Source organism: Aulonocara sp. 'chitande type north' Nkhata Bay, linkage group LG14 (assembly GCF_057382095.1).
Source record: "Aulonocara sp. 'chitande type north' Nkhata Bay isolate Kocher_YH1m ecotype deep benthic linkage group LG14, A_spYH_male_GT1.1, whole genome shotgun sequence".
Lineage (NCBI taxonomy): Eukaryota > Metazoa > Chordata > Actinopteri > Cichliformes > Cichlidae > Aulonocara > Aulonocara sp. 'chitande type north' Nkhata Bay.
The window spans coordinates 33,167,326-33,191,797 of NC_141357.1; the positions used below are offsets into that span (position 1 = coordinate 33,167,326).

The following is a 24,472-nucleotide window of genomic DNA, read 5'->3' on the forward strand; positions in this document are numbered from 1 at the left end:
TGCTACAATGAGAGTCAACAGCTAATATGCTCTGACAATTACACACTAAGCATAAAATCAGGTCTGTGTGACAAAATGCATTGATGCATTAAAACGAAAACTAGCCGTGCAATACGAGCACTGTGGTGTACCACTCATTTTAGTTGCATTGTTCTCACCAACACTGTTCATCCATCTTAAAAATCCATCAGCACGTGACTTAATATTCAGTAAAATCAAAACTAAAAAGAGGTTTCTCATGAATTTAAAAAAAAAAAAAAAAAAAAAAAAAAATTTATATATATATATATATATATATATATATATATATATATATATATATATATATATATATATATATATATATATATATATATATATATTCCATCAAGTTAATGCTACCCATTTAGTATTGGTTGGCAACAGAATCAGTGTGACATCCTGCAAAGCCTAAACCAGGGGCACACGCAGCAGGCTGATTATTCAAAGGTTACTGCAGTAATGCAAATATGTAGTCATTGTGTAAACATCAAAAAATAACGTGATTATGTGAGAATTGTCAGTGTGTTGTCTCAACTGCGGCCGAGTATGTAAACATGTGAGTGCTTGTAGAAGAATCGCTCTTTTCTCCGCTCTGAAACCTCATCCTTAAAAATCTCAAGGTTAGTCACTCGAAACAACCATCCCAAACAGAAGGGGAGGGAAAAAAAACTCTCTCAGCTAGACGTGCCCATTAACACTTAAAACATGTTCTCATTATTAGCTTATACAGTTTGTTCAAACACAGGCTGATTTACAAATCATACCGTTTCTGGTCTCTAAAGATAGAAGCAAAATACAAGTTTTTAGTGTCATTACAAAAACATCTTTGGAATCTGCATCAACAATTCCTGACTGAGATATCTGATTGTTTCTTTATTATGCCACCCCCCCCCCCCCAAAAAAAAAACCAAAACAAAACAAAAAAACAAAACACAGGCAAAAGGAAAAACTCACCACCATCAGTCACACACTGATCCTCTACTCTACCCCTTGACATGACTCTTAAACCTGCTAAAACTTGTCCTGGCTGCAGTCTATAAACCTTTCATTTAAAACACTCAACACAGCGTCGCATAGACGGGAGGGGCGGGGGGGTTCCAACATTGTAACTGTTGTATACTGTATGTGGTCATAAGGTTTCATTGATCAAAGAGCTATACTTTGTTCTGAGCCAAGAGACCTGCCTTTTTGGTTAATGTTCAGGAAAGACAGTGAAAAAAAAAGCTGCATGTGAATATCAAAAATACAATAACATTAAAGTGGATACAGTAAAGCAGAGACGAGAGAATCAGATAAATGGGTTTAAAAAGAGTCCAAACAGAATCAGACCACCAAGATTAAGTCCTGGCTGGCTTGATCTCATTGAAGTGTCGTGCTGCGATATAACAGATGACCCCGTCTAAAAAAAATAAAATAAAATGATTCAATCCATGTATGAAAGAAGGAAAAAAAAGAAAGTAAAATGCCATTTGATCTAAACTATCATACATATATAGTTATCTAAAAATAGAACACTAAAAAAGATAAAACGACGAATGGATTGTGAATCAGGCTGGGAACCCCAAACATACAATTTTGATCATTGAACATTAGAGGGAAGTATGCCTGCCGTTTACGGGAACAGCAGTGTGCTTGTCGCTGAATTATAGAAATGTGGGTATTTATTCGTGTCGCTCGCATCTCAAAATAAAAAAAAAAAAAAAAATACAACTGAAGGCACTTGATCTATCAAAGGTTTAACTTAGACTTGCTGGCACAGCCAAGCAGCGGTGCAGTCAATCCGCAGGTTCGAACCCCTCCCACCCCCACCCCAAGCAACATGGGCCTCACGTTACCTTTACTCCAAATCAGTATTGTTCTTTATGCTCCAAATACATCATTTTTGGTTTTTCAGGCTTGTTGAAAAAAACAAAACAACAACAACAAAAAGAATAAAAACATGAGGCCAAATATAAAGCTACTAGCTAGATGCAAAAGTCCCAAATACAGTTAAGTAGTGATGCGTCACGCTATTTTGCAAGAAAGAGGCTCCAGAGACTCCAGGGGATAACTGATCAGGGCAGAAGAGTGGAAGCACCTGCCCAGTGGGTAAATATGCCCTAGATTCACTGACAGGCCTGTGAAAGATTTGGGGACCCTTGCATAATTGTCTGTTCATAGGCCAGCCTTGAAGACACAGACAAAATACAGAGATAACACAACCAGTGAAGAGAACAGAACAATACTGCCAGGAAAAAAAAAAAAAGAGGTTGGCCTTACATGCTGACACAGACACAGAAGTCCCGAGAGGCTTGCTGAAATGTCTGATAAAATCATCTATGATTCCTTCACAGATTAGAGCAGGCAGAAGTTCAGAGTGTAGGTAGAGGAGCGAGGAAGGAGTGGCCAGCTCGGCTTTTCTATAACCATGTGAGGAAACTCTCCTTGTCGAGCTTGGTAGCTGCCAGCACAGACTCCATGTCATTGAGGATGTCTGAGCTCAGCGCCTCCTGCAGGCTGGGCATCAGCTCCTCACCTTCCACCGCCATGCTCTCCCCCTCCAGGGTGCCCAGATCTACGTCTGTTCCAGGAATGGTATCCAGGTAGTCAGGGAAACGACTGGGCTGTGTTGCCATGGAGGGTGCAAGTGGGTCCCCTGATGAAGAGGGAAGAAAAAAAAATGTTGATACTGTTTGATGTTACTTGCTCCAGAACAGGTGTGAAAAAGTTTCTCAAGGCTACAGCAGTTCAGTACCAGTAACTTTTAACCTCAACTTCAGCTAGTTTAAAAAGAAGGTATGATTAGATGTAAGTTAACCAAAATGAATTGGCATATCTTATGATAATGTATTAAAATAGTTCACTTTAAATCATTTCAGTAATGACTTGCATTACTGAATTCGGTTATGAAGGGAATGCAGAAATATGTACAATAATAATCAGCAGCCGTGAGCAAATCATTAAGCCAAACCGACAGAAGAAGTGCGGTCCATCCCATTCAGACAGAAATGAATCAAGAGTCAAGAATTCAAGTCAGATGCAAGCATTTCATATGTTTTGATGTGCACATGCATCGACGCATTTAATCAGAACAGTATGACGTGTGAAACAGATACAAATGTCATTATGTCCACCTCCTCATCTCTTAGGCCTTTGTATGATCCGTTTCCCTAATAGGGCTACATTCTGTTTTCAGGACAATAAACATCTTTTTTGTTCTTATATTCAAAATGTAGCCTTTCAGATTAAAAGCTGCAATTTTTTAAAAGACTCAAGTCTAAATTTGCAGGAAGCAAACGGCAAGAAAGGAATCCGGCTAAATTGTTCATATTGAAAAACCTTTATCTGACTGGTTAATGAAAATGTTTAAGCACCCCTCGGCAGGAGATGGTTCCAGCCTGTTTATTTTGACTGAGCACTTTTATTCCACTTGGGTCAAAAATATTAGTCTCTGTGGCTCACCTGTATCCATCTCATCCACACTGTTCAGGAAGTCATCTGGAGTGCGAGGGACACTGTAGCTGCTCATACTCAAGCCGCTGTCTGTGCTCTCATCCCTGGAGTGGTAGGTCCCGCTGGAAATGCAGAAATGATGAAATGTTGGTTAGAAATGCTGCTCTGTTACCAATGAACTCTAATGGCCTATAGTTTACTTTAAAAGTGAACTGTTGAAATCAGCGGCCTTAACTCCCTTTACATACATGCACATTTAAATGGTTCAACCCTCTAGAAACGCTACGTGATGACTAATCTGCAGTGACACCATTGAAAGTGAGCTTCACTTTTTTTCCCCCTTTTTAATCTACACTATATTGCAGTACATAGGCAAAGAGCAGCAATGAAAGGGGCAACTGAGACAAAATGAGAGAGAGGACATTTGACAAGCCTATACTAATTAGCAGAAAAATATGTAGGCAGAGTATGGCAGAGGCACGATGAATGAGGCCATTGTGAGCGCAGAGGAGTGCAGGGAACAGGGGGAGGAGGGGAGATTAGGTTGGCCTGTCTACTGACTGGACCACATGTTCTCATGGCCTGCTTGCTATTCAGCTCTTTTCCTCACTTTGTGTGCACACAGAAGAACTAGAGCTTGAACTACTAGAAATTATTTCCCAGCATACCGTGGGGCAGCATTCACACAATAAAAAGCTTCCTGTACCTTTGTTGTTCAAATCTGTACAGCCTCAGACCAGCAGATTTTCACTTTATTTATTTTTTTTGGAGGTTGTGGGGGGGCTGTCTCACTCTTAAAATAAAAGAGTGGTCTTGTATTATTTCATAACTTGCGTCGCCATTTAAGCTCTGACTGACTTTACTGCAGCAGTTGTACACCAGAGGTCATCACTGAACTCCAGGCACAGATCTGCTGCTCTGAATGAGTCATTACCATGTGAAGAGGGTTAAGGCCCAGAGTTTGGCCTTCTGTTTTTACTACCACAGCTCAAAAAGTTTTGCACACAGATCCCTAAAACAGGATAAAGTCTGATGGGCTGAACCAAAAGTCAGCTGGTGCCAATCAGACTGTAGCGGTTGATTGTCTCCTTATTTTGTTCCACACCGAACACGCCTGGCTTATGTGTAAACCGAACCTGTTGAGGAATGGATCAGAGCTGTTGGCCGTCATGGTCCGGGCATCTTGAGCCATAGGGGAGGACACAGGGTTTGTGCTGCCATCTTGATCCATACTGGTAGGCAGCTGGTTCCTTAGAGCCAGCTCCTGCGGATAATAAGACACAAAAACTCATGAGCAACACTGTCAACACCACCCCTAACATCCAAAGCTAATTATACACAGCTAGAGCTTCATGGAGGCGTTTTTTTACAGCCTCACTGGTCTGCTGTCAGACATGTTGGTCTCCATTTCTCTCCTTGCACGGTGTCATATTACATGAGGGGCCGGCCACAGTTGTAGACAATTGTTTTCTACACATGAGGAATCAGATAAGGTTGAGGATATGAAGTCATGCTTTTCTTTTTCACCCCCTTCCTTCTAAGGGGATGTGAACAGAGCTGACCATAGTCACCATTTTCAGCTCTCATTAAAATTCTACAAAGACACTATTGGAAATGCACTAATTATACTTTTTTTTTCTACTTAGTATTTGGTATCAGCAAGTAAAATAAATCAAGTATAAGTAGTCAGTAATAAGATTACGTTTCAACCTTGGCATGTAGTGCAGTATAGGTTGCTGATATCTGCCATCTGTGCATTCCTTGAAACAAAAGTGAGGCAGCCTACGCTTTCGATAAGTGCATAAAGTAAATTTACCTCTTCAAACACACAGCTGTTGCAGTGAAGTTTGGAACAGTTTCAGCTGAACCAAAAGTTGCAGTTGTGTGATAAATGACCTGCTGACACTATCAAAACCACGTAAAAATAAAGCTAGCTAAACCGGCTGTCTGAGCAGCACACGCCCGGCAAGGCATGTCTGATGGCTCATCTGCATTTGAAGTTGCAGCAATCTCCATTGTGTTGCGGCAATTCTACGGTTTTTCACATTTATGTTGCCATGCATAAGTGAAGGACTAACTATAAGCTAGTCATAGTCAATGCAACATCAATAATTCATTTTATTTCCTGTAGTATTAATTACCTTACAAAGGGTTTTAAGTTAGCCACTCACCTATTCTTCATTACATAATTGCATAAGTGCATACATTTCCATTTGTGTCAAGTTTTGCTCCAAAATTGAACTCCCCATACACGCCTAACGTTATGCAATGTACTCCTGACACGCACTACAAGATTTGTAAATAAATGATAGCCACCATAATCCAAACAAAGCAGAGTTACAGGGGTTTCGGGTTTATTGGAATCTAGCGGCTAGACAGAACCCCTCTTTATATCTTTGCCTGGTCTGCAGTGCCTTTCCACATTTTATTTTCCATTTTAACTGGTGGCCGTGGATGTCTGAGCCTTGGATAATTCAGTTGCTCATGTTTCTTTACATAACTGATGAATTTCTATCCATCATTTTAATTGTGTTTGTCTACACAAGACACTAAGTGAAATCAGGCAGCTTCACTGAAATAGTCTGGTCCCACTTTTGCTCGCGGGCACTTGTCATGCACGTAACAAAAACAAAAATTGTAAATAAACTCATAATTCTGATTTTAAGGCTTTTAAAATAGCTAATAGTCCAAAGTATCTGAAAGAAAGTGTTTGTGCTCATCATACTCTCATAATCTCCTTCTTTAAAAGCCAACAGTAACCAGGCTACATAAGCATGCAGAGCATATTCTCTTAAAAAGGACAGTTCCAATAATTTTCCCTTTATAACCCAGTGCCTGCATACACACGGGTCACGTCCTACAGTGAACTTTAAACAACCCATCTGAACCTGAGGCATGGTAAACAAAGTCACCAGCACTCTCATTCATAATCATAAAGCTCCAAATCTGGTACTATGACACAGCCTTGAGTAAACTACCGCTCCACCCTGCGTGGGTGGCACCACTGTGACACATCAACCTTAGGAAGTGATAATTATTAAGGACGATGACTCACAAGACTTCACTGCAGTGTGGTGTAACAATAAAGACTGATCAAAGAGGCTTAGGATCCACCACTATCCCTGCCAAGATTTTAAAGCTGTACATTTTAAAGTGTAAACATTTTGCTGCTGCACTCATTCAGCAAATGAACAGTTTGAGGTTCAGTATCGTGGTGGAAACATACTGAAAAGTATTTGTTCTTCCATGAGGCCCTGGCACTTCCAAAAGGCCTTAAAAATATTTTGAGCTGCTTTAACTCCGATTCCTGACCTGTGGTCTCTGCCGAAGCAGCTCCTGTTGCTTCTGTCTCAGTCTTTCCTTCTCCATCTGAAGTCTCATCTGGTTGTTGCTTCCCATAACTCCACTGATGCTGGGAGGCAGCTGCCCGGCCTGTTTCACTGGAGCACTCTGGGAAATTCTCTGCTGGTTCAGAGCTACAAATAAAATAAAAGTTGTTTACATATCAGTCAAATGCACATAATACAAAGACCCCAAATGCTGTAACGACAAGGATAAACTTTGCAAAAAATGGTTGCTAACTGCTTTGTTGTAAAGGAAATACTGAGGACAATCATTATACTTTCAAAATATTGTTTAGGCAAAGCGGGGGAATATTCAGACCTGACAGCAAAACTTAAGTGCTGTGCTTATGAGACACCTTTATCCTTTGGACTTTACTATATTGAGATATATGCAAATTTAACAATGTCAGCTCTCAGAAGCTGGCAATAAAACTAACATACATGATTTCTAGTTAGCAGACTAGATAGACTAGTATCTTCCCATCTCTCTTCAGAAACTTCCTGCTACCTCACCTCTTTAATGGATCGCTGCATTTAAATACTACATAACAAGACCAACAACTTGTGCATTTGTCCACATAGTGAAATTGCAAAAGAGGATCCAGTGCAGCAGGTTGTGTAGGACAAGGGAAGTCCCAGCACAAGTTGTCCACCTAGTATCTAAAACAATCACTATTCCTGTAAGACCTGATCTCCTCCCACTCGCTGACTAAGACGAGCTTTGTTAGTTTTGTACATTGCATCAGTCATGACTTATCCTTTCATTGTGCGTTTTGTTTCCTTCTAAACAAATCGCCGCTTATCCCTCGAGACTGACTGCCTTCTTACCCTGGCTTGATGTGTCCACTTAAGCTGATTTAACGCAATATGATTGCTCTGTGCCCATTAATATAGTGCAGGCCTACCTAAGGTAATGCAAACACAGTACCACTTCTAAATTTACGTTAAAGGCTCTTTTACACAACAAATGTTACTGCATTAAGCATTTGTAAGCCGACTACATGTTTACAATATCAGAACAAATGTGTTTGTACTGAAAACACAGCTGTTCCCCAATGAAATCTTTGTTATTCTTCAGTGTAGTGGGGGTGGGTCTAATAAACATAAGTGTAAAGCACAATGCGATGCTGCAATCTATGCATGCAAAGTAGGTCACACATTTGCAGTGGAGTAAACGTGAATGTGTTGCACCAACAATAAAGGAGCCAACGAGGTGTGCTGTTTGCTTATGTGCTTGAAGCGCCAATCACAACAAAGCTTTAATGGGGCGGGGGCGCAACTTTCATGCGGGTCTGGCCCTCTCTGTTCTGTCCTGCCCGCCCCGGCACCTTTCTCATCACCATTCAATCACTGTCTGTTTACACTATTGCAGGGGCTGAATGAACCATAGCTGAGGGCTCTCCCTGGGAAGCTTTGGAGGCCCCACCTTGCCTTGCCTTCCACCGTCCCCTCCCCTCTCTGACCGCAATGTCTCCCCAGCAGCCCCACCCCAAGCGCGCGCACACACACAGACTCATGTAGGCAGCTTCCCCCACACACACGTCAAGAGAATCCGTGGGAGACTGTTACTTCTCCCTACTTCTTATCTTTGGCAGATACTGAAGCCTTTTGTGGCTGGAGCGCTCCGCCATCGGGGCACCATTAACTGTTCTCATGATGGAGTCTCTACGCATGGGCCATGTCAGCAGCTGCAGATCTGTTAAGGCCTTAGCTTTGAAGACGAGTTGCGTAAAAGCGATGGGACACATATGGAGAGATCCACTGATACACAAAGCCAAAAGATAAAGGAGAAGTTTTAATGTCAAAACCTGGGTCTTTATTTTGACCCCAGTTTCTATTTATGACAGTAACCTTTTATTCATACGAACAGTGCCAAAGGGAAGTCAGCTTCCAATCACCTCCTCCTCCAGCCAATTTGCAGAACAAGGTGAAAAAATTCTGCAGAACGATCGCGTAGTTTCGCCTAATTTTACAAAAAACTACAAAAATCAGAAGATTTGCTAACCTTGTTAGTTCTCTGCCAAGTAAATTATGCTCAACAAAACTATGTGATTAGTCAAAGTCAACGGTTTCCTTCAGGGGAGCAAAGTTCCTGCTGCAAAACCAAGTCAAGGACTCTTTTTGCAGACCAAATAGCAACAATAACCAATGTTACTGGATGAACTATGCACAAGCAATGCAGATATCAAAGAAGGGAATTACATCTGTGGGCGAGATAGTTGCCAAGGATAGGTTCATTTCAGGGCCAGACTGATATTTTAAAAGGAGGCCACTCAAGGCAAAGAAGACTGTGTGTGAGAGTGTGTGTGTACTTTTGGAGAGGTGGTTTGAGTAAGCAGCACATAGAGGTAGTGATTGCCGGTGAGCCAGTCAGATAAGAGAGAAGTTAATGCTGTCTGCCTTTTGTCTTCTTCACGCACTCCTGCAAGACAACGAGCCAGCGACACAACCCCTTATCAGTCAATCACACTGGCAGGCATATTACACCACAAGATCACCTGGGGCAGGTAAAGTTGAGGGTGTGCCAGCTGTGGGAAGCTCTCTATATGACCAGGCCTCAGCACCTTTTAAGACTTAGTAAATATTTACCTGCTTTCGATTTAACAAGTTTAACAAAAAAAAAAAAAAAAAAAAGGCATCTTGGGAAGGTGTTGTATTTCTAGCATCAAGATAAGTAAAGCGGCAAAACAGACTGGATGTGATGCAAACAAAGTTTTATCATCTTGTACTCAGTAAGCTAAAACCAGCCTGTGCCGACTTGGCTCTGAGAGGCATGAAAAAAATAAGTCAGGCGAAAATCAAGAGTGTAGGCTAACAGGTTATAATACAGCTGTATCTGACACTTCTAATAGAAATCTATTAATGCGTACACTCAATTCCATTTAATGGTCACCAATAAAAAAAAAAGCAAAAAAAAAAGCATAGAATATTTTGGCAAAGTTTGGCAAAACTCAAACATAAACTATCCATCCACGGGATGCTGTTTGAGAGTTAAGAAGCTGCTCCTGACTTTTTCCACATGACATTTCTTAATTCTGTTTGTATCACAAATGCCAAACTACCCTATGACAGCGACATTTTCAACAAGGTTCCAGCTTTTCTGGTTTAGTACTCTGACAGTACTCAAACAGTATTACGCCAAGTCTTCAGATGAAAACATTGAAGTCCCAGGGGAATTTTTTGGTCTTTCTGCTGTCATTTCCTGTATGTGCCCACAGCAACACATATAGGATATGACATCCACATTAGCCAGTCCCCTTTTGAACTCCCACGTCACCGTGGACTCGCAGCTTGCTCACCACCTTTTTGGATCTTAAACAGGATGCATGTTTATCCCATCGTCATTTTCTCTCTATTCCTCAGTTTTTCTTTCCTCCCCTTTCGCCTTGCCCCCCTCCACCACTCCCATGCCCTCCCCTCTTTAGAGTTCTTTGACTGAAAAGGTCTGGAACAGATTAAGAGTTGGAACACAGAATAAAGAGGCCTGGCAAAGATTCAAGTCTGTCTGGAGCTACAGCAGAATGGGGCTGTGCCTGCACTGGGCCTCACACAGTGGGAAGGCAGCCGGCAACAACCCTCAGTTAAAGGCACTCTGCTGCTTTTCTTCTCAAAGCTCAAATTAGCCTCCATTATCAAAGCAGTTGGCTTATGATTGAAGACCTACATAGCAGCAGTATAGGGGTTTCTGACGCACAGGAGCTTACTTAAATAGTACAAAAGTGCAAATGCATACAAAAAAATGATAACAAACAAAACTACTGGAATTAAAAAAACAGTTTAAAATTCATAAGTTTTACAATTTTTTGTAAACCTAAGAAGGTACAAACTGCCGCAAATGAGAAATACAAGCAGTATAAATGTGACGTTTTAACAATTATTATTAAAAAAAAAATGTTATACCATGAGGAACAAAATCATGTTTATGGCACATAATGAGTTAAGAGCCTGTCTCTTTCACTCTTTCTCCCCCTCTCTCGCTTTCAGGGGCCCAGCAGCCTTGTGTGTTCAAGACTTATAAACCTTCAAAGAGCTTTGCCGATTAAAGCCTCCATCTCTCCCCAGCTGCCCCACTCCCCTTACAACTCTGTTTTGAACTTTCCTGTCTGCTTTCAGAACAGGGACACACAATTGCTTACATAAAAATTGCCCTTTAAGTGGCCATGCTCGGTAAAAAACTAACACTAAATTTAAGCGGGCCGCACGCTGATTCACACATGTTGCCTTTGTGAACCAGGGTAAAGTTCCCTGGGGAACACTTCAGTGATGAAAAGCATGTCACCTGAAGAATAAATGAGTCAGAGTGACATAAGCCCTCATCTCAGGAAGTCTTTCTGGCACACGGGAGGATTAGCTTATTCCCATGGCCACAGAGTAGTCCGAACACATGTACCTGGCTCTGTCACTAATTCACCAACCCTGACCACCACACACTCGGAGCTAACTTTAGTTTGGCCCGAGGGATTAATGGCAAACTCAGCTGTTGTGCCATAACTAAAACGGCTGACAAAAGTGTAGGTGTGAATTTTGAGGGTGGGGGTTTTAACAAAATCTGCCTTCAACCACCAATGCTATGTCTAGATAGCCCAAAGCACTCTGGTGTGGTTACATTAACTTTGAACCAAAAGTGGAGAAGGAACACCTCCCTCAAGTGTGAACATTTAATTATATTTTCAGGTGTCTAACAATGACTTTCCTATATTTAATCAATACAACACACTTTAACACTAACAATCTCAGTCCAAGGCAAACTCACCATAACGTGGCTCAAGTCGTGGGTCCAGCCAGGATGTGGTCTTGTTCTTGTGATTGATGTAGTAAATTTCTCCCTCTGCTGTAATAGCCTGTTCCCAGCCGTCAGGGAGGGATCCTAAAGGGACGATGCAAAAAAAAACAAAAACAAAGTCTAAGAGATCCTACAGGTTCAATCTATGCTTTAATTGACTGGCAGAATTTTTTAAACTTCTTACAGTCAGCTGACAAAGAGACCAAAACAAAGCAAAAACTTCCCATATAGAAAGCAAAAGGAATAAATAGACAGAAGAATTAGAGATGGTCGTAATCTTTCATCTCTGAATTAATCATTGCCATCAGCCACTGAAATCAAACAATCCTGTCTGTCAACAGTTGACAGATGACTAACAATGGGTTACCAGATCGGTAATCTTTAATCTTTACCCAGTTTCTGATCTGCCTTTGTCCAAAACTGGCCTTTCTGACATGTAGCTCCATATTGGAGATGGTTCACTTCAGATGCATTCTAATACTGGAAACGCTGTTTGTTTAGATGAGGGGTGGCGGCCAGGTACAGCATGCGAGAGGAAGGACTCGCTTGCTGTGATTTCAGTGGACCGATTCCCTGCTATATTCTCACATGGCTTTAAAGGACATCACACAGTGTGTGCATGTGCAAAAGTAGCTATTGAGTCAGAGTTCCCAAACATGTCAAACAGGACGCGTAACGTTCTGCCTCAGTCTTCCCTCACCTAGGGCAAATTCCAACTGTATGGACAGACCTGAGGTACACCAAGTAGTAACAGGTAAGAACCAGACTGTACCTGACTTGTTCGGTATAATTTTTTTCTTCTTTTTTTTTTTATTGTTTTGCTTTACATATGTGAACACACAAAAAATGCATGTTGAAAAAAATACACTATGAACGTTGTGCAAAGGAAGAACTGAAATAATTGCCATTCACTGCTGAAAATTACACAATGCATTTCATGCACTGCCGCTGATATAAAAACTAAATTTGACAAAATCAACAGATACACACCACTGGCTGGGTTCATGATAGGTTGCGGCTGGACTGGCACAGAACTGGGAGGGGCAGGCTGGTTCATCTGGAGCAAGGCCTTGCGCGGATCCTGCCAAGTGGTGGTCTGATCAATGTGGCTGTAAGGAGATAGGACAGCCAATAAAAATAAGTCACAGAAATGACCATCTATGATTTCCTACAACTAATAAGCAGTAAGGTCAAACTAGGGCTATGTCAATACAACACATAAATGTTGACTCAGACCCATTTCATCAACCTCATGGACAAAAACACTGAATCTACCCCCCCCCCCCCCCCTCCCCCCCGTTCTGTAAATGATGACTGTTACTGGAAGCGAAACTCAATGTTGACTGTGTGTGTTCCAGCCTGGATTCAGTCTAGATTTACACTACTCATTCATTCATGATTTGAATCTATGTGTATTGAATAACAATGGAAAAAAGAAAAAAAAAACATTAAATTATATTTGAAATAAGACAAAACAAAAGCAGCACACTGCAAAAAATGAAAATAAGTCAAGTCAGGCTGAAAGCTTCTTGAAAATGTGTAGCGGCCTATGATTGGTTTTAAAACACCCATTGTAACATCAAACAATGTTGCTCCATCTATTTTCTGGCTCATCTTTGCTGGAACAGGACTGAGGCTTGGGGGAGGAGGCATTGTGTTTCATTCTGTGAAGGCATTGATAATTAGTGCTTTGTTGGTACTTGTTGCTTGATTAAGATGGAAAGCTAATACAGGAAGCCCTCCTCTCCCGAGCAGGACCCTCTCTATTGAGGGAGGGTCAGTCCCAGGGCTCAATGCAGGGGGTCCTTTTTTCCTGGAAGCGGCTCGGACACTACAGAGTGTCAGGGGCTTTAACAATCTGGCGCCACATTTACAAAGCTTTCACCTGCTTGACAAAGGCACAGACTGAGCTACGACCTAAAACCCCACTATTCACTTGTTTTCTCTCTTTTTTTTTTTTTAACTATCCCATTTTTTTGAAAAAGAAACAAAAACTAATCTCATACAAAAGGCATGAAATTCAAGTGTTTTTGTTTCATACATCACCACAAATCTTGCATTTATAATGTAACTTGACTGAGTTATTTCAACACACATGGCAAAAATAGTTTGTTTGTCATGCACCTAAATGTTACCCACAGCTATCCATTATACCCCAGGTTCTAATGGTGTCCTTCCACCCACTGCGTTTCTTTACAACTCACTGTTAATTTGATCCCTAAACGCCATTAGCACAGATTTTGGAACAGCTGGGTGAAATGAGAGATTCAGAGAGTTTCTCTTGGCCTCTGCGATAATCCCAGCCTGCCTGTCTGCTCTCGATCCCAGGCCAGAGAGCGAGAGGACCTGACTCAGCACTCCTCCCCCGATACAATGCAGCCCATTTTGAAGCCCCCTCTTGTTTATGCTTTATTGATCAAAGGAGCTGCCAAATCCCCTACCGAACCCTCCCCCAGCCCTCACACGCACACACATATACACACACACACCCACACAAGCACCGCAAACCAAGCAAAATAGTTGGAACTGCTCAGACTGGGGGGGCCTTGAGAAAGAAAGGTCAGGGAGAGGAGGGGCATATAACTGGAGAAAAGAAAAAAAACAAGTGAAAGTTAAAAAAAAAAAAAATCTACAGAAGCAAATCCCCTGAATTCCATTGGCTGTGTGAGTTGCTGTGGTTCTGTTACAGTCTGAGTGCCCGCCCTGCCCCATTTCCTGCCTTTTTCCCCACTCTGGAAACTATGACATTTGTTATGGGGGGGGTGGGGGGGGGAGGGGTGGGGGGAGAACAGGGGAGGAGGCAGGGAGACGGGCACTAGGGTAAAAGGGAAGGGAGGGTTTATTGTAAATGAGAGGCCTGCACATCCTTGCACGTCAATGGCAAAAAAAAAAAACTGCTAAAAGTGGGGGAAAAAAGAAAACACTGATAGGAACATAAAACTTTAAAACCTTAAAATCAGATTCTTGAAGTTATGCACAGATAAAAGGTATATTGAATTTTCTATCAAAGACTAGTTAGAACTGCCAACTTCCGTTGATCAAATCAACCACAACAACTGTAAACAAAGCCTTAGTTCAAAATACAGGCAATAATGATCTAAAAGCCTGTGATGAAATCGACTTTCTGTTCAATAGTGCTGAAAAGAATATTGAAAAGAAACTGAGAAAACCGGTAAATGAGTTACCAAGAGTCAGTAATTCATCACCAGGTTTTAAAACTAAAAGATAATCTATTCACTGAACCTGCCACCAACCATATATGGTCAGCTGCACGGCTTCCTGTAGGTGAAACATAAAACAAAACAATGTCATGGCAACTGTTGGGACGGCTGGAGGCCACCAGTTGCTGTTAGGAATTGCTGATGATCTGCAACCCCACGGTCACAACTGCTCGGTGTTTTCTTTACATGTTTCTGACACCACAACGAGCACAGCAAGGCAGCCTTTGTACCCTGCCCCCTACTGCATACCCGGGGATGGGCAAGATATTTTTGGGGTTGGTCCTGATCCATACAAGTGCAAAAAAAGTTTACAATTTTTTTTAAGTAAGCTGTAAAACTGTGCTCTCAAAACTCTCATTCAAGCTGCGACCCAAACATTAAGAGAATGCTTAAAATAAATGGCGTCTTTTGACTCTTTACACACAAACTGCTGCTGTGTGATTACACACTAAGCACATGAATGGACAGAATAAAATAAGTCTACATGCCACAAAAAAATGTAACCTGTATAGACACGTTTCAATCCATAAACAATGAACTAGCAGCTAGATTCTATTTCTGTCACATGGTTTACATAAACAACAACATCCTCCTCCCCCAAATTAAGTCCCTTAAGGGGGATTTTTTTTTGTTAACACAAACATCTTTTGGTGTTCCAACCCCAAATCCTAGTTTAGATGACGGGACAAGGTGGTGGGGAAAAAAAAAAAGTCTCATGTTTGTCTGGGAATCATCACAGACAAACTATAACACATCATTTCTTCTGCAAATGACCAGGTACTGCAGCCAAGAAGAACAATGTCTTTCAAATGCGATCCATTACTTTCCATCTTTTGCTCAAGTTGTCATGTTTGACCATGTCTTGCTGAGGCATGAAGGCAAAACTCTACTTTGCTGAAATGATATATGGGATGACTTATAAGTTTCCTGCTCAGGACTAACTGGAGTAAAAATACAATGCAAAGTGCTAATCGTTAAGGACTGACTGAAAAATCTGAGATTTAAGAGATTCAGGTTTCCGGAGTGTGCTATAAAGGGTTCACGATCCCTTACGTGCAAAAGTCTGAATTCCCCCACTTGATTTTTCAAAAGCTGCAGTGAATTACTGTAGTATTATAAACTAGTATGACAAACACACAGCCTGCCTGTTTATGCTCATGAAAACTATGGCCGTTTGCATCTGGCTTTGTAGAGAATTTACTACTCAAAAAACATAAAGTCTCCAAATAACCTCTGCCACCTTCAAAACACCAGATCAAAGCTCGATTTCAGTCCAGGCTGACTGTTTATTCCACTGAAATTGCACATCTTCAAATCCAGATGTCAAGTGCTGCATTTCGCTGGTGTAATACAGGGGAGTGAAGCTATGAGAAGTGCAGCAGTGATGAAGCACTCCCACAGCTGAGTTGTCAAATGTTAAAAATGGGATCGTCAGACCACAGGAGCTCCACCCTGGGAGTATGTGCTTGGAAGTTGGTTGAAGCCAATGACTTAAGAGTGCACTGGGGGAGGCCAGATGTAATCAGGCCTCTAAGTTGAGGGTGACCACCTCCACTCTCGTTGACTGGAGATGCCTGGCTGCCTCTCTATCAGCAGGACATCATCAAGAGAGATTATTGGGGCAACCTTTGTGACCCTATTGTGGCTTTAAGTTTCCCTTTGAAGGGTGGTTTGTATTAATGAGGAAACTAGTTCATGAAGTACCAGGACTGAATGTTCCTCGGTTTTTCCACTGTTTATTTTTTAAGAGTAATTTCAAGATTGAATGTAATTTTAGGGATTGTCGTAATTAAAGATTAATAGGTGGGGTTTTTTTTTTAAGCAAAACTTGCCTGACAAAGTACTCCGCATAAGCACTTCTCTTAATCATTTACCAAGTAACATTGCAAACTTATTAATAGGTGCATACTTTTAGTCAAATAATATATCAATATTAAAATAAGGTTATCCGAGTATTTCGAAATCTCTAAATCCCACCTGAGAGGTCCACCTCTCAGAGACTACTTCTCTGTGGAGATGCCCTTAGTGACAGTGGAGGCATTGATGTCTGAAACAGAGGTGTTACATCAAACCTTTGGTAAACATTAGTCTGACTTTCTCACAGTCCAGTTTGTGTACTGAGCTGACAGGCCAAAGTTGAACAGGAAGGTTCTTGTCTGTGTGTGGTCAATAAACCAAAAGTTTGTCAAACACAAAGTTGCTCCAAATGAGGGCTTTGCACAAGCTTACAGCCCAGTCTTCCCAGCACCATTTGTGACTGACCAAGTGGTCTTAGTTTACAACGTCTTAGAATGAAAACCAATTTGCATATTTATCACTTTAAACTCATCGCAAAACAATTATATATACCATTCATTTCATTTACTATAAGATCAGTGTTAGCCAAGCTATAAAGGTAAAACTTGTTAGTGAATTTAAAAATGAATTGATATTGTTTTTATTTAATTTATTACATCACTACAGTATTAATGACTAGATGAAAAACTGTCAAGTAGTTAAAGTCTGACTATGGTTTAAAAGACAACATAACACTGCAATTGCAGCTTTATTTGCTCAATTCATGGCGACAGTTGGAGAGCCTAAAGCTTGACTAGGCCATTTTTGTTTTAAATGCAGTAAATATTACCATGTTATCTGCTGGAATTGATTTATCAATATAATCTTATAGTTTAAAATCAGCATAACAGAGTTATTATAATGTACTACAGCAAGAGCATAAGGCCTAAATAAACATCTTTCCTGTGCAAACAGGCAATCTCTGACTTGTATTTAGAGCAACAGATGTTCAGGAAATCACAGACAGAGTATAGTAAAAGCTGATTATTAGCCGATTTACCCGGGACTCTGCAGCAGTGTAAGTCTGAGAAAATAATTTGTTTTTTAAAAACATAACACTAAAGAAAGGATTTATTAAAGTTCTTCACAGTGGATAATCATCTCCTTGCATATCTAATCATGAATCATCTTTAGCCACTGCAGAGTTAAACCTTAAGAGAGACACATAGTCTGCTCTTTTCATGTGAAACCAAGCTCATCAAAACATTTAAAAAACCCAGTCGAGAAAAGACAAAAGTGTCCATCAACACGTAGATCTACCTGCCCCTCAGGGCAGATAATAGCCTCCCCCCCTCCAGAGCTTTACTCTGCTTTGAGCTGACTTCCCACGAACTGAAAGCTCTTTCAAAGCTGCATTTAATAAGCGCCCGGAAACAGTGATTACCCCTCCTAGTTCACCGGTGTGTCTAAATTAGAAACCTTCATTAGTTTATGACCCACCCCTGGAGACCATCCCTGCCCCCGTCCCACCAACAACCAAGGTGACCCAACCTCTGTGCCCTGGCTGTCATAAATCAAAGGCCGCAGCAAACTGCTGTGAAAAAGACGAAAGGTCAACAGACTTTGTTGACGTTCTCCAAGTATTTGTTTTTATGTAACAGCCAAAACAACAAAAAAAGACGGCATCCTATTTGACTCTGATTACCATTAGGGCTGCGACTATTGATCACCACCAACAGTTATAACAAAATGTCTCATTTTTTAAAATTTGGTTTAAAAGGTGCATCACTTTTATCAAATGATATTTATATCGCTTCAACACCATTTGCTACTCTAAAGGAGAAAAAAAAGTGCTAAATCTGTCACTTATCATCACTGGTTAGTATTTACACCAAAATTAAACTAAATTTTTAAAAAAATATCAGAACTTCAGGTGTGAAGAAGGTTAAAGTCTTAACAAAGCCACCACTCTCTCACCCCCATCTTTAAACTTCATGTCAGCCATTTGTCTATTTCGGGAAGGCTCACATGAGTCTCAACAGGCCCGTCGTCTGAATAAAGATCACTGTTTCGCTGCTGGGACAAAGGGGGAGGGCACAGTTTCTTTTGGCCCCCTCTTCTAGTGATCTCCACATGGCTGCCATTTAACTTCATTGACACAGAGAGGCACCATCACAGAGTCACAGCTCCATTCATACCAAAACAGAGCATGACTCCTGAAGGAGTGAGGCATCGAAATCTAGAGACTCACTGACTCAGAGGCCAGTTATTGTTACGCATAATCCTGCAGTACAGTAATAAACAAATAGTATCTTAAAAAAATAATACTTCAACCCTGGGTTCATTTATCTCTAAGGACAACAGCAAGCAACCAGAGTGAAATGTGAACCCCCAACTCTCTGCTTTCCTAGCTGGTGACCAACTCCCCACCCCCACTAGTCCATAGCTAGCGCGCACACACACACACACACACGCACACTCTTGCTCTGCTTCACTCTCTCTGCAACACATCTTGGTCAGACAGCCCCTGTTTATAAATAGGGGAGTGTCTTTTCCAGCAGCTCTGGCAAGCCTGCTTTTATTCCAGATCAAATATCTGCTCTTTGATCTGTGTGGAAGATGTCTCCTCGCGTTTTCCGTACTCAAACACAAACACAGTGTACTATACTCACTCTGGTTGTATAACATGCCAGTTGGAAAAACAGTTAAGTCTCTGCAAAGAAATGTGTTTCACATCCCGTTAACATCAAACTCTATGTGAGTTGAAAGGAAGAGGCCCTCAGGTATACGCTATATAAACAGGTATATATTATATCATCTATGAATAATTGGATAGTTTAGCATTTAAAAAAAAAAAATTACCGACCAGTGAGATCAAATGACTGTTTTTATACACAGAAAGACTCTCGGTTAACACACCTGACTTGTGAACTTATGGCTTTTATACTGCCAATTTTATACACGTTATATTTTATTCTGCCTTTATCAGTATTTTAGGATAAAATACTCTAAAGAACCATAAAGATCTCGAGTCTTTCAGAGTACTGTTTTGATTCCTCTATTCCCTGTCCATTATTTTTTTGGCCTCCACAAAATGGGCCAGATGTTCTCCAGATGTGCAACCTTAAAACATGTGGTAATGAAAGCTCTCTTTTTTTTTTGGGATCCAAGTAAGTTTGAAGCTATCATGTTTGTCCAGACTCTGCGTCAGAGAGTAACATTTCCTAGAACTGACAACATTTTGCCTTTGAGTAAAGAATGAGGACTTTGAGTGTCAAGCCTTTTTTTAAACAAGAGCTGCTGAAGAGTTCATAAACTTTAGAAGGCTTCACAATGAGCAGATTACATTAACATAAATTGTTGACAAGCACGCCACTTTTATGAATAATTCAACCCATCTTTGCCCAGAGCTACAGACAGTGGAAATAAAAAGGGTAACAAATGCACAAAAAAGTATTAAAGAACCAAAGCCCTCAAAACCCGAGAAGTAATCGATACATCCTGTGACAAGCCTAAAGGTCTCTACAGTACCTGCAAACAAGAAATCTACATTACTATGGATGATTAATGCGAAGAAGATCTACTGAGTAGCAGAGGAGCTTTGCAGAACTGTTCTTTGCTGTCTGGGGTAGCTACAGTGCTCCATTGTCTCTACTGAAACCTGAGACCAAGAAAAGGAGCACTAGATACAGCAATCATTGCTCAAAAGACTTCTCTTGTTTGCTGAGCCCACCAAATTTAATAACCTACAATTTAACTATTGCAATTGTCTCTTTCTGGACACAGTGGCAACTATTGTGTAACAGATTTGAAAATCATTGTCAGCATAATGTATGCTGAATAGAGATGTAGTATTGAGAGCTGGGCCCTGTACTACGAAGCGAGTTCAGCATACCCAGGGTATCCTTCGTTATCCAGATTTACTCACCCTAACACTGGCGTTCGGGTAAGTGGTCACACTAAGCTGGTTATTAACTCACTAAGTTAGCCCAGGACTTCCCAATCGAGGTACACGTGAGTTCACATGAAAGAGGTGGTGCTGGTAATATCTGATCACATTGATTAGTGTACTAGTAGCTGATTTTACAAAGAAAGAGTAAACTTTAAAATGAGAAAAATATGAAGAGGTTACATAAATGATGTAAGTATTTGTATCCACTTTAGTTAGAAAGCTATTATTAAAGTGTAGCCACTTGTCTGAGTTAACAGATAAAAATATCCCATTAAGATATTGGAGAATCTGATGAGCTGTTATCAACTATTCCCATCAAATTTGCATAAGATAGTTATAGTTTTCATTCTCTCAGCTACAATCTGTGTCTTTTAAGGATTTAAGAGTAAGTTTAAATACAACAACAGAATTCAAATATAGGCTTAGTCTATGTACAAATTTGAAATGAGGTTAGAAAGTGCAGTATAGGTGTCCTGTTTTAGGATCGTATATTACTGACTAACACTTATCAAAGAGTAAAATTGTTGCTGACAAATATGGGAATGAATCAAGATTTATCACCGATGCTCATCAGCTAACACAAAGACTTTAGACACTACTGAAAAACTAGAGCCACCTACTCTACCCACAGAGGGATTGTTCAGGCAGGGTGATGCCAGTTTCTGAAGAACTGCCTGGTCAGTAGGTGGTGATTTCATACCTGCTGATCTCTAATCAGGAACCTAACCTGTTCCGGAGCAGGTTAGGGTTAAGGGTTAAACTTCAGAGCTAATCCAGAAGTTACCCAGATAAGATTAAATCCTGCTTTGTAGTACAGAGGTCTCTATAGAGACCTGTCACAAGACCAATTCTTTGGTAACTTTCATTGTCACAACAAAAAAAAAAAAGTTTGAACCAGTGATTGTACTGCTTTATAAGCAGGGATATACATATTGTAAATATCAGTAAGATTATTCCAACAATATGTATGTATAAAATTGCAATCAAAGATTTTAAACACATTTTTTAGAACTTGCACAAATATAAAATGTTCTCATAAAATTAGACAAAATTTTCCATTTTGGGGATTTTCTGACATCTGATGTAATAATGTTAAATAAATGGTAAATGGCCTGTATTCGCTTTATTTAGTCCCTATGGACCCCAAAGCACTTTAGACTACATTCAGTCATCCACCCATTCACACACTGGTGATGGCAAGCTACATTGTAGCCACAGCAGCCCTGGGGCGCACTGACAGAGGCGAGACACTGGCGCCACCGGGCCCTCTGACCACCACCAGTAGGCAACGAGTGAAATGTCTTGCCCAAGGACACAACGACTGAGACTGTCTGAGTCGGGGCTCGAACCGGCAACCTTCCGATTACAAGACGAACTGCCAACTCTTGAGCCACGATCGCCCTTAAGTATAAGTATAAAATAAGTATAAAAAGTTAAGATAGATGAATATCACCGATTTTTCAAAACATTTCAGGTTGCAAGCATTCAGAGACTTTTACAAACTGTATGATGCACTTCATGGCAGCATACATACTTGAGGAAGTATCTCTGGCCAGAGGCTGTCTTGGCCATCTCCCACCCATCTGGTAGGGGCATGTCATCAGGAATCTCATAAGAAGACTGACGAAGATGTTGAGGAGAGGCCCCTGTTGAGCCCATGCCAGACAGTGAGCCACCAGAAACAGCTCCTAACTGCAAGGAAGCAGGGGATGAGTGTGCACGGACATGGTGAGGGATGAGGACTCCGGCACTCCCAGCATCAGTGCTGGCCTGTGTTGGGGTTGAGAGACAACACAGTTAGTTTTCTTTGGGGAGTTTGAGTGAAAACCCTCACTTAAAAACATCAATTATCATGTAATAATTAAAAAAGGCCATATGCAAATGTAAAGACAAATCAAACATTTATGAAAGAATAAAAAAAACATGAGGCTTTGTTTGTTTCAAATACAAGTGCAATAATGGATTGAGGATGAAAAACAGAACACAGTCTTAATTTATTGACAGTGTGTACTAGTCTACATAATTTCTACCCATTTAATATTTGAGTCACTCCTTATAATTTGTAATCACTTTAAAGTGTATATAAATTCTATTCATGTGCATGTGAAGGCATGTTTTTGACTTATTCGGGTGTGGGAGGTATCCAGGGCTTGCCACCAACACGCATGCGCACTAATTACAAAAAGTCCTCAGAGTTATGGGGAGCGACCGGGAACTTGGAAGAGCTGAAAATGGAAGAAGGGATCGGGGAGGGGCTGTGGGTGAATATAGGATAATTTAACCATCATATGATTTCCTGTCAGCAAATCAAGTTGTTTACATAAAAAAGTCGGATTGGAAATTTAAGATGATACGAACATGACGGTTATCCGTCTGCAAATAGCTATACATGAATTATTAACCAAACCATCCCTTATTATTTTTACATTGTCACTCATCTAATCACAATTTATTCTAAGCTAAGCAATATTCATCGGTTTTCTTGGTTACTTACGGCCAAAGACTGCAAGAGAATGTTTCCGCCGTTTAATAAAGCCCTCACGGCCTTTGCTGTTTTAATGTTTGGGTTTTTTTTCTCTTTTGTTTTGTTTTTTTGCTGTGAAATGTGTTAAATGGAAATTAAATGCAGTTTGAGGGGGGAAAACAACCCATCAATGGAAATGCACACTCATTTAAGCAGGTCAATACAAGTCCGCCTGAATAAAGTTATTATATCTTAAAGACTTAAAAAAATAATAAGTGTGTTCAAAGATGACTGACCAATAAAACAATAACGCTGAAGGCTAAAAATGGCACCAGAGAAGGATGAAGTAACTATTAACTAAGTGCCAGTCACGTAGCTCCTGAAGGCCGAAACTCGACAAGATGGGCCCTGCTTTTTAGTTGTGATTTCTGAGTACGGGCACAGTAAAAACCAGGGCGGGCTTACTTGTCTGGAATGAGACTTTGGTTCTGGGGGTTTGAAGAAGGAGTCTGGCAGTTTCCTCATCCTCATGGGCACAGAGTGGGGCACGGTATTGACTTTCGGGTTCATCACAGCGTTAAAAAGCGCCTCTAGGTCAGTCTCAGAGTCGCCCCGTACATGGACGATTTGGTGTCCGGCAGGAGGGTTGTGCTGGCTCGGATCCATTGTCCCAAAAACAGTCTTCGAACTTTATGTCCCAAAAAAGTTAGGCTTCGGAAGTTAAAAAATAAACGTGAGCCAATCCCAAACTTTTTTTCCACGCCGGGAGAAATCTGAAAATCTCGACGACACTCAGTAAAAGTTATTCGGAGTCATTCTAAACTTTACAAGTCGAGCACTTGATATTCTTCCAAAGTGTGTTAGCTGTCGAAATCTGCAATGAAAGACAGCCTTTTCCTGTTTTTTCCTGCTGGCATACTTGTTAACGTAACAAAGCGCATAAACTCCACATTGGAATTTATGCTCTCGTCCCCCCAAAAAACGCAGATGCAGCCACAAAAGACGAAAAAACACCACAAACGGTTGAGTGAAAGAGTCCAACTTTTTCTGAGTGTCGGGCCAAGTCCAAGCTGTTGTTGATATTCTTTTAAGCAAGGCTCATAGTGAGCGGTACAAATCTCCGCAGCTCACTTTCTAGAAAAAAAAAAAAAGTTTAGCCCCAGTCGGATCTAAACTTTGGAGAGGACATCAAACTTTATGACGCCAGTGACGTAATCACCAATAGGGCGGGACTTACGGCTCCGATTGGGACAAGAGCGTTTAAAGGTAGACTGGAAAAGCCAAGCCCTTTATTAGCGGGCACCTTCCCCAATTAAACATAGTGTGAAATTAAAAGTAAAAGATTATGTACCAAAAGATACATTTTTGATAAGACATGTCACAACTTTTTAACGTTAACATCTACTTATTTCGACAGCAAATGGAATTGTAATATCCTTTACAGTTTATGTAATCTTCGACCGGACAATCTGGGCAAGA

The 24,472-nt window shown here is 40.8% G+C and overlaps 1 protein-coding gene across 1 annotated transcript; it reads right to left on the reverse strand.

Annotated features, from left to right (window-relative positions):
- Positions 1–1,828: 1,828 nt before the first annotated feature.
- yap1 (Yes1 associated transcriptional regulator) lies at positions 1,829–24,185 on the reverse strand. Its single transcript, XM_086262163.1, has 8 exons — positions 23,459–24,185; positions 22,064–22,299; positions 12,571–12,689; positions 11,551–11,664; positions 6,766–6,929; positions 4,590–4,717; positions 3,463–3,575; positions 1,829–2,656 (listed from the first exon to the last, which is right to left on the reverse strand). The coding sequence occupies exons 1-8, from the start codon at positions 23,657–23,659 to the stop codon at positions 2,421–2,423; spliced, it is 1,311 nt and encodes a 436-aa protein (XP_086118289.1). The 5' UTR covers positions 23,660–24,185; the 3' UTR covers positions 1,829–2,420.
- Positions 24,186–24,472: the final 287 nt, after the last annotated feature.